General features: G+C 47.3%; 2 protein-coding genes across 2 annotated transcripts; one reads left to right on the top strand and one right to left on the bottom strand.

The window, feature by feature from the left end:
• Positions 1-8095: 8095 nt before the first annotated feature.
• Positions 8096-9592, bottom strand: PtA15_11A68 (uncharacterized protein; the record flags this gene model as incomplete). The annotated part of the gene is made up of 6 exons (XM_053161624.1): positions 8096-8422; positions 8495-8628; positions 8694-9024; positions 9105-9161; positions 9243-9346; positions 9421-9592. The coding sequence occupies 6 exons, from the start codon at positions 9590-9592 to the stop codon at positions 8096-8098; spliced, it is 1125 nt and encodes a 374-aa protein (XP_053024936.1).
• A 147-nt stretch (positions 9593-9739) lies between these two features.
• Positions 9740-10519, top strand: PtA15_11A67 (uncharacterized protein; the record flags this gene model as incomplete). The annotated part of the gene is made up of 5 exons (XM_053161613.1): positions 9740-9830; positions 9892-10002; positions 10095-10174; positions 10246-10349; positions 10435-10519. The coding sequence occupies 5 exons, from the start codon at positions 9740-9742 to the stop codon at positions 10517-10519; spliced, it is 471 nt and encodes a 156-aa protein (XP_053024935.1).
• Positions 10520-14694: the final 4175 nt, after the last annotated feature.

Genomic DNA, 14694 nt, shown 5'->3' with positions numbered 1-14694 from the left:
CCTTCATAGCGTGATGGCAAAGGCACCAGGCTGGCCATCAAGAGGTACAAATTTCTTGATGGCTAGTCAGTCCTGGCCATCAACAGCTAGCTACTGGCCACATTCTTGATGGCTGGTCCATTTCAATCATCAAGAGGAGTACATACTCCCTTCAATGGCAACAAACTGGTCATTGAGAGGAGTACATACTCCCTTCAATGGCAACAAACTGGTCATTGAGAGGATTACAATGTACATACTCACCTTGATGGGCAGTTTGTTCCAGTCATCAAGAGGAGTACATACTCCCCTCAATGGCCAGTTCCTTCCAGTCATCAAGAGGAGTAGTACCATGATGAATGGAACAAACTGGGTTGTGAGGAGTACATACTCTCCTTGATGGCTGTGTGATGTTTGGGGGATGCTTTTCATGGATTTTTAGAGACTCTGTTGGAGGCTCATGGTGTATGTTGCAGCAGTACAGCTAAATTAGCTTCAATTTGTACCTGAAACTGCATTTTGTTTTCACATATCTGTTTAACTGTTAGCTGTGATTAGTGTACAACCTAGATTGTGCATTAAGATTGAGTGTAACTTAGTGGTGCTAAGAAAATCGACTTTTTAGGGTATTTTTCACTAGCATTAGCAGAATAGTTGCAATTTTGGCCTCCTTTTCAATCAAATTGACATTATACCACCCAGCTCTCAATTAAAAAAAGAGGATCAAAAAAAAAAAAAAAACTCCCATATTTTGGGAAAACAACTCCCAGATGTTGCTGCAACCATATTTGGGAGTTTTTCTCCCAAATCAGTTTTTGATTTGGGAGTTGTCAATACTAATACATAATTACTTTGCGCACTGTGGGTGAAGGAATCAAATTTTTCAAGATCTATTTTGAAAACTCAATAGAAAGGCTTCTGATTGCCCTCTGTACACTTTTTGGGAGTTTTTGAAGCTTCCTTGTATGCTGAAAACACCCATTAAGAGACAAAGCAAGTATAGTCTTTTAAGGACCTGGAATTAAGGTTTCTGCCTACCAAAAATTCCAAATAATTTATAGAATCATGATATATATATATTCAAGTGTTTCAGAACTTTCTGGCCACATTGTGCAAGAACCAGACTTTGAAAAATTAGGAGATAGCACCACTCACTGGCGCACTTTGACAGATTTTGTGCAAGATTTCCTAATTTTTCAAAGCCATATTCTTGCACAAAGTGGCCAAAAACCTCTTAAACACTTGAATATATATCTATAATTATTCAATAAATTATTTGGAATTTTTGGCATCTGGGAAACTTATCAAAAAAAAACTTGAAAAATGTGATTCCTTCACCCGCAGTGCGCAAAGTGTTTGGAAATTTGCGCACTGCACAGTGCGCAAAGAGTTTTCCACAGTGCACAAAGTAAGTCTGTACTAATATTTATTCTATTTTTTTTTTGCAGAGGAATGTCCACCCAAAATGCCCTTTGCAGAGGGCCTCCTTGGGAGTCATCCATAGGCACCGCAACCCCAGTATAAAAATGTTACACTACATGTATTTAACACAGGCACTGCAACCCCCATATAGCATTGTTATGCAACTTGTAACCCAGGCACTGCAACCCTTGCATGACATTTTTATGTGACATGTAAACCCCATATAACATATTTACACAACAGATAAACACCATGTAGATATTTCAGCAACAAGCTTAAAGTTTAAAACCCATGTAAAATTTACACCAAGTAACCCACATATCAAGCATGCACAACATGTAAAATGCTCCCACAGCACTCAATCCCCATGTGACATGTTTCTGCAACACACTACACCCATGAAAAATGTTCCCATTGTGGTACTCAAAAATGTGAAAAATCAAAAGTTTTTCTCATATACATACAGAAGGCCTCAAGATACCAACCATATTTGGACACCATAAATGGACTCCACGGCTACAGTAGCCCCTAGTCCCCACTGGAAGCATCACTGGAGCCCCACTAAACTGGAAGTTAGACCCTTTGGACAACATGTAGCACCCAGTCAACCACCTGTCAGGCGCTTCAAGTCAACTTTCCCTACACCATTCTATCCCCACTACATATATTGGTTTGGATTTGTTTCTTATGTATATGACATCATGCAGCACTGCCCCTGCAGGCTGTGCCCCTTCAACTGAATGGCTACCATTCTAGTTCCTTCTAACTCCACTTTGTCTGGTCCTATTACATCATCTGATCATTCCCTGCACCTCTTATGAACCACTTGCATAAACTATGGCATCATCTGACACAGCCACTCCTCATATATGCACCCCTTGCATAAATTGTACACAGCCACTCCCTGTTAACTCCCTCATGTTGTACAGCACAGTTCAGCTAAAATAACTCACTCTGGGGCTGCCCTGGAGCCAAAATCACTCAAATTTGTCTATATAAGGAGCTCTCTCCCCCCCATTTGTAGTTCCTCAGTTTATTACTGATCACGTTTTATACTCACCCATCACCCAAAACACTTATGTACCCACTCAACCCTCTTACTTAAATACAACAACCCTTACATACTGAATAACAAGCTTTTTATACTGTGTCACAAGAAGCTTATCTTGAGATAACCTCTCCTATCACTTATTAAAACTTGCCAAGCTTACCTTGGTGGGTCTTGTATCTGGTAGTATAGAAGGGCAGAGCTTGCACCTCCTTCATCCCCTTCTCCATTCAGCAAAAGGGTTTCACAATCACTCTTGAGTCTTACACTGTAACATGCGCCCCCCAAGTACGCCGCATGAATTTCCCGCGCCATGTAACCCCCATGCAATAATTTTAGAAACAATGTAACCCGTTGTGGAACTACTCTTGGGGAGAATAGAGCTTGAGAGGGATAGGTGCTTTAATGGGCTGCCTCTCTGGGACTAGATTGAGTAAAGACAAGAACAAGAGTATGGACTCTTGAAGAAAAGATGTGGCTTAGAGATTAAGAAATTTGGAAGAACTGGAATTTTTATTTCATTAAGTTCTGCCTCTCTCTAAGCAACAAGTTTACTACAAGCTCCTAATGTGCTATAGAGAGAGGAAGTAAAAGCTGCAGGACTTTACCTGGAAGCAGGTCGCTTAGCCATGAGTTGATTTGAGAGAAAAAGAGTCCAGCTAAGATTGCTGGTCGGAGGTAGCTTCTGCTATTGATCTGTGTTTGGTCATTTAGCTGTTAGCTCCTCCTATCTTGTTGTTTTCTTTCTTGATAAGTTTTAGCTTACTCAGCCGGAGGAGTTCCCCTTCTTTAGGCCTGGTTTGGATTTTGGATTGGGTTGGGTGTGCCGAGGTTGTCTGCTTTAGCAAGTTCAACTATTAGTCCCTGATCCTTTTTCACTCCTAACACATGAGGTACCTGGCTCCTTACCTTCTTTGGGTCCTTTTGGATTTGAAGTGGTTTGCGCTTGGGTCTTGGTTTCTTTGGCTTTGCCTATTTTAGGTTAAGCATGCTTGTTAGCAATTGTGTTGTTGAGCTCCTGGTTTATTTAAGATTCTCTCACCTGCGGTGTTTTTCAATAATCTTTCCAGTGTTGACAATTGACAGGGTTGTCCTGCTTTTTTGATCTTGCTATCCGCGGCGGCTGGTCCTGCGTTCATCAAATTGATGCTTTCAGTTATCTCAACCTCGCGGTTAGCTGGGACTGCGGAAAGAGGTTTGCTGGGCTTACCAATTTCCGCAGCTGTTGCGGTTTGTGGCACTCTCCTCACTTTGTGAGCAGAGTACCGCTCCCCTGGGCATGTATTCTTAGAGAGATTTCTAGAGGTATGTGACAATGATAATAATTTCTGCTTAATCTAATAAGAGTTCAGGGATATCAAGTTTGTCCAATCTGATTTATTGGCATAAACAAGGCTAATGAAGGGTGACCAGTGATCTGAATTTCTGGGACAGGATCTGATGGGGAACAAATGACAAGGCCAAAGAGGGCAGACTATATACAAAATATGGAAGGTGCAAACAATGGAGAAAATGAGTGGGGAGGTTTATGAAACTGAACCCTTAAAGGAGGTTGCACAAGACCAATGGGGAACAGGGGGCTTGATACAGGGTATGGAAGGGGATAAGAAATATCAAAGGGGAAAATACAGATCACATGGAGGAAACATGATTTAATTAAGGGTCTGTGGCTTTCTGAAAAGAGGAGAGTGATGTAATGAGAATTAGTGAAGGAAAACAAGGGCCAAATGGGGAGTGGCTGAAAATGTACATATGTATCATAATAATCTGAAGACATAAAATGGGAGGGGGCTGACATAGGATGAGAAGGAATGAGTAAGAGAAGAAGAGGGACTACACACTTTCCGGATATTGTAGTTACTTCTATTCTTACTCAACATTTATGTATTTCTACATTGCAGAGAGTTTTTACCACCTGAGGTAGACCAGGCGGATTATATCAGGCTCATTACAGTGCGCAGAAGAGATATGTTTTTTGCAAAAGCCCAGCACCAGTAACCATTCAAACCCAGAAGTTATCTAGAAAAGAGGTTGAGCACCTTATCTTATCAGGTGTCACACTTTTATTTTGACATCAGATGGGGAGTTGGTGACAGCGGTGTATGGTGGTTGTCTCATATTGGGTGTAAATAGGGTTGACGGCCCCCTGGGGCACGCACTGGCGCCGTCAACCCTACTTACACCCAATCAATAAAAATAGTGAGTTTTGCTCATAGTGCCTCGAGCCCCAAAATTGGGGGCTATTGCCTTGGGTCAAATAATATGCACCTCACCAGAAGAAAAACTCTAGAAACTGCTAGCAGTTGAGATGCAGAAGCTCAAATGAAGCTTGAGGTTATAATTTAGCCTATTCAAAGTTTATTTAAACCCAGGTTGAATGCACATTGCACAGTGATTGTGCATGAAAGGGCATGATGTAATTAGGGGGTTTCAAAGTTGGCAAAGTGCAACTTGCATGCACTTTTGCAAGTCAGCGTTCAAGTTTATTCTTGAGCACCAAGTTGCAAAATTGCATGCAGGTCACATTGTACCAAGCCCCCTAAGCCTTCTTGAACACCTTTTTGCAAGTTGGTCACAAGAACAGCCTTGAACACCAACTTGTAAAAGTGCATGCAAGTTGCAATTGGCCAACTTTGAATCCCCTTTTATGTGGAGTTACATTGGCAGTCACACTGGAATATGCCACATGTCAACTGCTGGCAGTTTCTAAAAAATTTCTTGTAGTGACTGGTTCTTGTGTTTTATCAGACCACAGTTTGGTGATTTTCTCTCATATTGCCTGGGAGACTGATGAAACATGATTTGTGTACTATAAAACAATGAAACTAAAGCCCAATCATACAGAATTCATAACTAAATATTTATTCCCATTGGTTTGAAGGCTTGGACAAGGTTGGACTCCAAAGTCTCCTCCAAGCTGGAGCAAATGGGTTGGTGGCAAATAAAATACTGGTAAATCCATGAAAATGAAACATCAAATGGAATTCCAACATGGTTATTTGACAATTCATTGAGATTCGGGACAAGCATCATCAAAGGTTGCTTTATACACTGTCAATTGATCAGGTGCATCCTGAAGGCAATCAACCAAATAAATATGTACACATCCAATTGAAAATTATCAGCTCCATACAGAAGTGAGAGGCAAATAGGTTTCTTAGATGTTGTTTGGGTACTCACCGATCCGCCGTCCATCAGAATGTCTGAGCAGCAGCGTCCCGTTCCGTCACTCAAGGCTGAATTTGATTTTTCGAGAACCAAACTCTGGCAATTGTTTCCCCCTGCTTTATAAATAATCATGGCTTGAAAATACAATCAAAGGCAGCAGACATATTCAAAAGTGATCTCGATTCATGATAGTAGACTATTTTTTTTATCTTGACCAATGAATTTCACTTACGGTCACCGGTTGATTGTTCTGCGGCTGAAAAGCAATAAAGATTATCGCCGTTGGAACAGTCGGGGTCCGCCGAAATGACCGCAGACAAAGCCGCAAGCAACAATACTGGAATTAAGCGGTAGAAGTTCATGATGGCACTGGCGAGAAAGAAAATGATTTGGGAGATAAAAGCAACTCAATGGAGAACTGCTGGCACAAAATTGTCGCAGATTTTGGACAAAAGGTGGTCTTCTAGATGATGATAGGATGGATTGAGGATGCGGGAAAAGCCGCGATCCAAGAGGCTTAAATGTTGGAAACTTCTGGCTCGAAAGATTTGGACAAAAGAATATATTTTTGGTGAAGGAAAAGCAGGAATCAAAGTGGTGTGTGACCTTTATTTATAACATTGTATGTGTGGACTTGGGTGCGCGGCTATCAGGTGAAGTTGAAGGAAGTGCATGGCAGGCAACCGGAGAACTTCATCACCTGTTAACCGGGGTCCAAGTAGACTACGAGTTGTCAAACATGGTGTCGTTTGGGGGCAGCAGCTCTACGGCATGATGTTAAGCAGCACGGAGGCAACTAGGTCTCAGATCCAGTGAAGTCGGTGACTCAGATTGGGGCGTTTTAGGTTGCCTTCAGGTGGATCGGGCCGGGTTGGAACAGTTCGGTTGTCACCTTTTGCTCTAAGAGTGCAGTTACCATGATGGCTGAAACTTTCACAAAGGGTGAAACAGTGCAACGCGGAGTTTAAGGAGGAACTGGCAACCGGCGCCGTTCGACAGTCCAAATCCAGATATGAACACCAGGAAAATAGAATAGTCAGTTGATGGCAAGTGACATCACACCAGCTCCAGCCAGCTACCCAACATCTATCCAATATCTATCCACTATCTACCCCAATCTCCCAACCATCTCCTCAACTTCCAAAATTTACCAAGGAGGTCCTGTTCAGTTTTTGATGAGCCCAACTGATCCTCAGTTCTGTCCAGCTGATACTCAGCTTTGGTCCCCAGCTCATACTCAGCTTTTTTGCCCAGCTCATACTCAGCTTTTTCACGCAGCTCACTCTTAGAATTGGAATAAAGCCTTTTGACCAGTCATTGCCCAGGTGATGCTCAGCTTTGTACTAGTCCTGGCGCAGCTGATGCTCAGCTTTGTACTAGTCTTTGCTCAGCCTTTTCCTAGTCCTGTCCCAGCTGACACTCAGCTTTGACCCAGTCCTGGGCCAGCTGGCCAGCTGATGCTCAGCTTGCTGAGTATCAGCTGAGCAAGGCCAGGGAAAAAGATGGGAATCAGCTTGGACAGGATCAGAGCTGAAAATCAGCTAGGCTAGGGCCAAAGATGAGCATCAGCTGAGCCACGGCCAAGGCTGAGCAACAGCTGTGCCAGGGCCAAAGATGATCATCAGGTGGCCGGTTCCAAAGCTGAGCATCAGCTGGGCCAGGGAAAAAACTGAGCATCAGCTGAGCCAGGGTAAAAGCTGAGCATCAGCTGGGCCAGGGCCAAAGCTGAGCATCATCTGTTTTTTTCACATTGAGTTCTTTGATCCTGACACCTATCATGTGAGCCCTAGATGTGCTGGTGGAGAGGAGCAGCATTGGAGCAGTTTTGGAGCTGAAAACAAAGCTGTGTCATGTCACTTGCCATCAAGTGACTACTTTTTTTTCCTGGTGGAACATATAGAAAGAGATCCATAAAATTGCAGAATGATGACGACGAAGATTGACCATCATCAAGAAAATTGGATGAAACTCGGGAATTTCATCGATTATTATTAAACTTCCCGTGTAATCTGGGGCCCCGCAGATGTTGGTCGAGGCCCGCAGATCTTGACGGCAAATCATCCATTCGTCTACTTCTTACGGCGAATAAAGCAGCCTGCAGCGTAGCCTCAGTCATTGAGATACAATTTTCCAAATGCCTGCAGGTGATGTGAACCAAAGAATCTTTCAACCTAAAACTGATGGTTTCACAACTTTCTCTCCAGTGGGCCAGATCCCCCTTGTTGTAGGAATGAAAAAATTAACATATTTGCAGTGCTGAACGTCTACCACTTAGTTAATGCAGATTCGAGAGGATCATGTTTTTCTATAGTACACTTTCAATTGGAGTTTGTTTGCAGGGCTTAATACAAGTACACACAACACTACTATGTTGTGTTGGCATGGTCTTGTCTTCTTTTTCCAGAACATCCGTGAAGCGGGCTATGATAGCATCGGCCGACTTCCATGCCGGCCAGAGGCAAGGATGAACGACCGTAGTCAGATTGCGCCCTGAACGTATTTGACAAAGCTCTCGGCAATCTCGTCCTCGTGGGTCACGGAGGAGCCCCGTCCAGCAGCATTAGCCTGCTTGTGCATGGTCGTATACTGGCGCTTGAGACGCTGCAAGACTCCGACATTGATGGTCTTTCCCATGGGGATGTTGATCGCGAATACGCAGGCTTTCCCCGTGTTTGGGAGCACACAGGGGAACGAGACTGCCCCGCATCGCGTCTGTGAATCATTCAAGGCTGATAGTAGGCTGGTGAGGACCGCAGTGGTCGTAATCTCTAGGATATGAAGGAAATTGGTCGAGGTTGGCGTAGCCTGTAAGGGTGAAGTGATTTTCTCGTCAGCCCAGTTGATCTATAAATTGCATGAGCCGGACGATGGCCGTACCGTTTTAACCGCAGCATGGACAGGTTTCAGATCACCTTTGGTGATCGCGGTCCATATGTCATCCGCAATCCTCGACCAAGAATGATCTCCTTTTGCAGCTTGGCTCGAGTCGATCCGCTCAGCGTGTACGGCTGCTAGATGCACCAAATCATGGGTCGGAAGTTTTGGCGCTTGAGAGTCAGAAAGTGAGAGCAGGTACCTGATAGATCGGGCCGTTCTGGACTACGTGCTTGCTGGACGGGGTCGGGCCTTGTATCTTGTTCTTCTCCATCGTTGCCCAGGACGCGAAGACCTTGCAGTTTGTGGGCCAGGCCTCGCATGCCTTGGTCACCAGTTCCACCGTCATGTTGCGTCGACACCAACGAGTCGCACCAAGGGAATACGATCAAGGGAGAGTCCCACCGGACGCTGGAGTTGGGCTCTTCGTAACGAGTGAAGAGGTTTTGGATGGTTTCTTCCTTGTAGCGGGACTCGGGAGCGAGCTTGGTATTGTAGGCGAGACAGTTGGCAGGTATATTGGCTATGTGAATCTAGCACGATGCATTTGGGGAATGCGTAATCCGATCTTGAGCCGGGCTGATTGGATTCGCAAAAGTAAAAGACTGCTCACGGTGCATGTTCGAACCCCTGCTTCCCGGGCAGCGCAGTACAGTTGGTATCGAAAGCCCTACCAGATTCAATCAACAAAGCTTTGAGTTCGAGAAACAGCTGGCACGAGAATGCAGCAGGTGGTTTGGTTCGGTCTGACCTTGATGTAGTTCATCCCATCGCAGATCACGATATGATCTTTGCTCAGTTTCCGAATGGTGGAAGATAGGAGACTGGCCCGGGCCACCTTCTCCGTCTTACTTTCTGTGATCCTGGAAATGCTCGTCAAATTCAACACATCAAGCTACCACCCATCCAGTCTTAACTGAGCCGCTCACCATCGTACGCAGCCCGAGACACTCCGAGCAGCTCGTCATTGATCAGGATCACAGTCTTTGCGGATGGAGGGTCGGATGCTTGGGCAATCTTAGATTCTAGCATTTGCTTGATTTGGTCTGCTCGAGTGGTTTTGCCAGAGCATGGGAAACCGGACAGGACGACCAAGGCCATCGCGGCGGATTCGGCGGGGAGTGGGTCGGGCTTGGCAAGCGATAAAGCTGAGGGGAATTCGGCACGCGAGGCACCATCCACGTGACAGCCCCCGTGAAAGGCTTCGGGACAGCTCCTGAACAGGCCTGACCTAACCCTAAGCTGATGATGCCACTCCAACTTCTGTCGCCTCACCCGCCCGTGCCAAGCCCCCCCGGCCCAGTTAGGGCTATCCCCGAATCCAAGCAACAGCCCGTGAGTGAGCCTGACCAGCCGACGGACGACAAGAACCGCTAACGCAAGCTTTCCCCTCCCGCCAGCCCTTTCGACACCCCCGGCAACACCAGACGCGATGGTCCAACGAGTCACTCTTCGAACCCGGAAATCGTACAACACCTCCTCGAACTTGAGGAGAATCATCAAGACACCCGGTTAGCCCCCCATCCAGCGGTCCTCTTGTTGATCATCCGAACATGCGGTTCTTTTCTGACAATCTCTGTCATTTTTCATCAACCGATCCCAGGTGGCAAGCTCTCCTACCTCCGACTCCACAAGCAGGCCACCGCTCCAAAATGTGGTGACTGCCGCATTGCTCTCCCCGGTGTTAGCAACTCTCACCTCTCACGACAGCCTCACCTCACATTGGTCTTGCTGAACAATCCTTGGTTTGCTAGGTTCCCGCTCTCCGACCCGTCCGGTACGCCACCGTTTCGAAGCGAATCAAAACCGTCCAACGACCATACGGTGGTTCCCGCTGTGGAAACTGTGTTCGAGACAGGTCAGTTTCTCGATCCCCATGATCCAAGAAAACCCTATGGGTCTGATCTGAGAACTGAGATAATACACCGCATGGTTCCTTGTAGAATTGTCCGAGCCTTCTTGGTCGAGGAGGCTAAAATTGTTAAAAAGGTGTTGAAGAGTCAGGCCGTCCCGAAATCCAAGAAATAAACTTGCTTCCTTGAATTTCCTCTGGCCCAAGTTGTTATTTTTTCTTTTGGAGCATTTGGCCATGTTTGAAGTGAAAGAACCTGAAGTGCCACACGATCAGTGCCACACGATCTTAATCCCAAAAGTTGGAGTCTCTGGATGGGCATTCCATGGAGTCAAGTATGCTGAATTTCAACATAATGAAGAAGTGAAGTCAAATGGAGCACTTCCTGTCGAGATCTGCGGGCCTCATCGAAGTGATCTAGAGCCCAAAAAGCTAGATTTCCCTGCAAAAGTTTAGAGTTTTCGGGTCTAAACCAACATCTGTGGACGTCCGGGGGGGTTCAAAGTTGACTCCTGCACTGTTTCAGGACCAAAATTCAGGAAAAAAAATGGACCTGAATTCCTTCCTGCAAACCCAATTTCCTTCACAAGGAGGGGATGCAGAAAGGGCCTTCCTGAATCAGGAAACACCCCAAATTCCTGAATCCATGGCCTCCAATAGAGAAAAATCTCTTTTGGACACACCTCATCAGATCCATGGCCTCAACTGACCAGTCATTGATTCAATAACAGATGCAGTCCACAGAATACTCCCACGTACACCACTCAATGACCAGGTTGGGTCATTGAGTGGATACACAGCTCAGTTTAACCAATACCCACCACTCGATGACCCGATGACCCGACCGGGTCATCGAGTGGTTGCTCTCCACTCGATGGCCGGACCCGGTCAGCGAGCGGATACACATCCAACTCAATGGCCCGGTCATCGGGTGGACACCCGCTCCACTCAACGATAGGCTCGGCCATCAAGTGAAGTGGGTATCCACCTCGATGACCGGGTGACCGGGCCATCGAGTGGATGGTACACACTCCACTCGATGATCAACCCGGTCATCGAGTGGAGTCTGTATTAACCCAAAGACTGGGTGACCGGGCCATTGAGCACTCGATGACCGGGTCAGGTCATTGAGTGGTGGATTATTGGTTAGCCACTTGTGAATTGACGACCTGACCGGGTCATCAAGTGGGGTTTATGTACAAATGGACAGTGTTGACCGGCCATCAAATGCAATTGATGGACAGTGTTGACCAGCCATCCAATGCAATTGATGGACAGTGTTGACCGGCCATCCAATATAATGCAATTGATGGCCGGTCTGGACTCTGGGCCAGCCATCAGGTCATGATGAGATGGGCAAGTTTTGGACTTACCTTTTTTCCTGCTTGTGTGGGTCCTGAATGGATTGCAACAACAGATAGGAAAAAATGGGGGATTCAAAGTTGCAGAAAGTTCTGGAGATTTTTGGCTGGGACTTTTTTTTTCCTGAATTTAGCTCCTGAAACAGTGCAGGAGTCAACTTTGAACCCCCCCCATTGTACTGGAAGTCCTTAAAGTGGAGTGCATGATGAAGGACACCAAAAAATTGGAGCCCGTCTTAGAGCACTTGAACTTACAGCAATAACAAAGACTACTTGAATCCATCTCTCACCTCTTGCCTGATCTCTCACATCAATTTATCAAAACCGCAGGCATATCTTAGGCCCCGTTTGGACGTCCCAAATTCCGTTATAAGTCGCGCGACTTATAACCGGGGGTGCTCGGGGTATAGCACCTGCTTTATTCATGTTTGGTTCGGCCAATAATATTGTAAAATTCATCACCCCATATTGCAGGCCATTTATATCCCCAGCCATTTCGGAAATAGAGGTCCTGACCTCTATTTCCGGGTGATATGTGGCCATGGCCCGTACTACACAACCTATTGATGACCAGTCAACCGCTCATCGAAGAGGACACAACACCTCTTGATGACCGGTCTACCTGTCATCAAAGAAGACACATCACACTCTGGATGGCCAATTGGACAGGCCATCCAGAGGATACAACCTATTCACCTCCGGATGACATTGAAGAGGACTTCAACTCTTGATGACCGGACCAGTCCTCGAGAGGGACTCTGCACCCACTCAATGACTGGTTGACCGGTCATCGAGAGGGACTCTACACCCTCTTGATGGCCGGTCAACCGGTCATCGAAGAGGACCTCACCTCTCGATGACTGGTCCAGTCATCAAGATCTAGAGTCCCTCTCAATGACTGGTCCGGTCATCAAGAGGGACTCTACACACGTCTTGATGACTGGTCCGGTCATCGAGAGGGACTCTACACCTCTCAATGTCCGGTCAACCAGTCATTGAGAGGTGGTTCAACCTCTCAATGACTTGTTGACCGGGCATTGAAGAGGACTTCACCTCTCGATGACTTGTTGACCGGGCATTGAAGAGGACTTCACCTCTTGATGACCGGTTGACCGGGCATTGAAGAGGACTTTCCCCTCTTGATGACCGGACCAGTTATCAAGAGGTGTAGATTCCCTCTCAATGACCGGACCAGTCATCGAGAGGTGTAGAGTCCCTCTTGATGACCGGTCAACCAGTCATCGAGAGGGTGTAGATCCCTCTCGATGACCTGTCATCCAGTCATTGAGAGGGTGTAGATCCCTCTCGATGACTGGTCCAGTTATTGAGAGGTGTAAAGTCCACTTCAATGACCGGTTGACCGATCAACCAGTCATCGAGAGGGTGTAGAGTCCCTACTTCCCTCTCGATGACCGGTCAACCAGTCATCAAGAGGGTGTTGAGTCCCTCTCGATGACCGGTTAACCAGTCATCGAGAGGGTGTTGAGTCCCTCTCAATGACCGGTTAACCAGTCATTGAGAGGGTGTAGAGTCCCTCTCAATGACTGGTCCGGTTATCAAGAGGTGTAAAGTCCTCTTTGATGACCGGTTGACCGATCAACAAGAGGTGAAGTCCTCTCAACCGGCCTTCAGAGGTTGTTGTGTTCTCTTTGGCGACCGGTTGACCGGTCTGTGCATTATGCTTTGCCAAACATACCTGTGATAAGTGGACTCCAGAAGTGTTCTGGAGTGGATGCGCCAAACAGACAAATGATAAATTTGCTGGCAGCATAATTAGTTTTATGACACCTGAAATTCATTTTGGGTGTTATGTATTCTATTACACCATTTATAATATCACACCAGGCGTCCAAACAGGGCCTTAGCCTACTCTCAGGTAAATGGAGAGCAAGATCTGTATTATGTTTCTTTATTTCATTGTTGTACTTGTTGTACACACCCGGGCAAATCGGCAAAAGCGCCTGCGCCCACCTGACACTTCAGTCGTACATGCGCCAGGTGGGCGGTACAGTACGCCAGGATGACCAGGTTGGCATACTGACGCCACCATGTCACGCTTGGGGTCGTGAGGGCCGTGGGGGCGCCAGTATAGGCCGCAGGTGGACAGCTGCCCTTGACACCATCAGTCCGGCGCCCGTGGGCGATGCCACCCAAGCGTCTTGGTTGGGGCGGCGTCAGGTAAGGACGCTGCCGTTTTGCACCGGTCATGATCGCGCCGGTGATAGATGCCATGAGCGCTGCGCCACACAGTGGCAACACAGATGCCAAGCAGTCGGCCTCGACTGCTCGGCGCCACGTGTACGCGAGGACTCACGAGCTCGACGGGATGCGCCGGCCAGTGAGCAGGCCGGTGGTTTGATCACCCATTAGCATCACAACGTGAGCCTCCTGCTATTTGCCTGCGGCTGCTCTGCTGGTCGTGGCCCCAGACCGCGGCGGTGACACCCCTTGCTGTCGTCTCATCGCATTCTTGCCAGGCGCCGGGGGCGACGCAGGAGCGGCCCCCGGTGGACAGCCAGGCCTCACATGGCCACATGTACCGCGCCCTTCAAAACACCCTCCTCACACCCTTCCTCGGCATCCCCAACGTTCCTACACGGCGCGGATGAGGACAGCATCAGGCGGACAGGGCCGACATCATGCGAACGACCTCAGCGGGCGTGCGCCCGTCGTGATTTTGCCACACGCCTCTGCGTCGCAAGTCATAGGTGTCGTCAAATGGTTGTATGGGGGGCGCCTGACCTGTACGACATATGAACGGTGGGTGGCGACGCCCAGCCTACATGTGGCAAAATCACGACATGCAGGCGTAAATCTCTTGCAGAGGCAGCCGGGCGCCACGGAGGACAATCGGTGGGCGACCCACTTGTCCCGGTGTGTAGCCCAGAGGGCTACGCACTCCGAGACTCGCCGCAGTCGTGGTATCTTCTGCATCCCGGACTTGTGTCCGGGCTGGTGAGAGGGTGAATCCATCTATATCTGTCATTAGA

Source organism: Puccinia triticina, chromosome 11A, assembly GCF_026914185.1.
Source record: "Puccinia triticina chromosome 11A, complete sequence".
NCBI classification, from domain to species: domain Eukaryota; kingdom Fungi; phylum Basidiomycota; class Pucciniomycetes; order Pucciniales; family Pucciniaceae; genus Puccinia; species Puccinia triticina.
The sequence above is the reverse complement of the archived record's forward strand: the minus strand, read 5'-3'. Positions and strand labels throughout refer to the sequence as shown.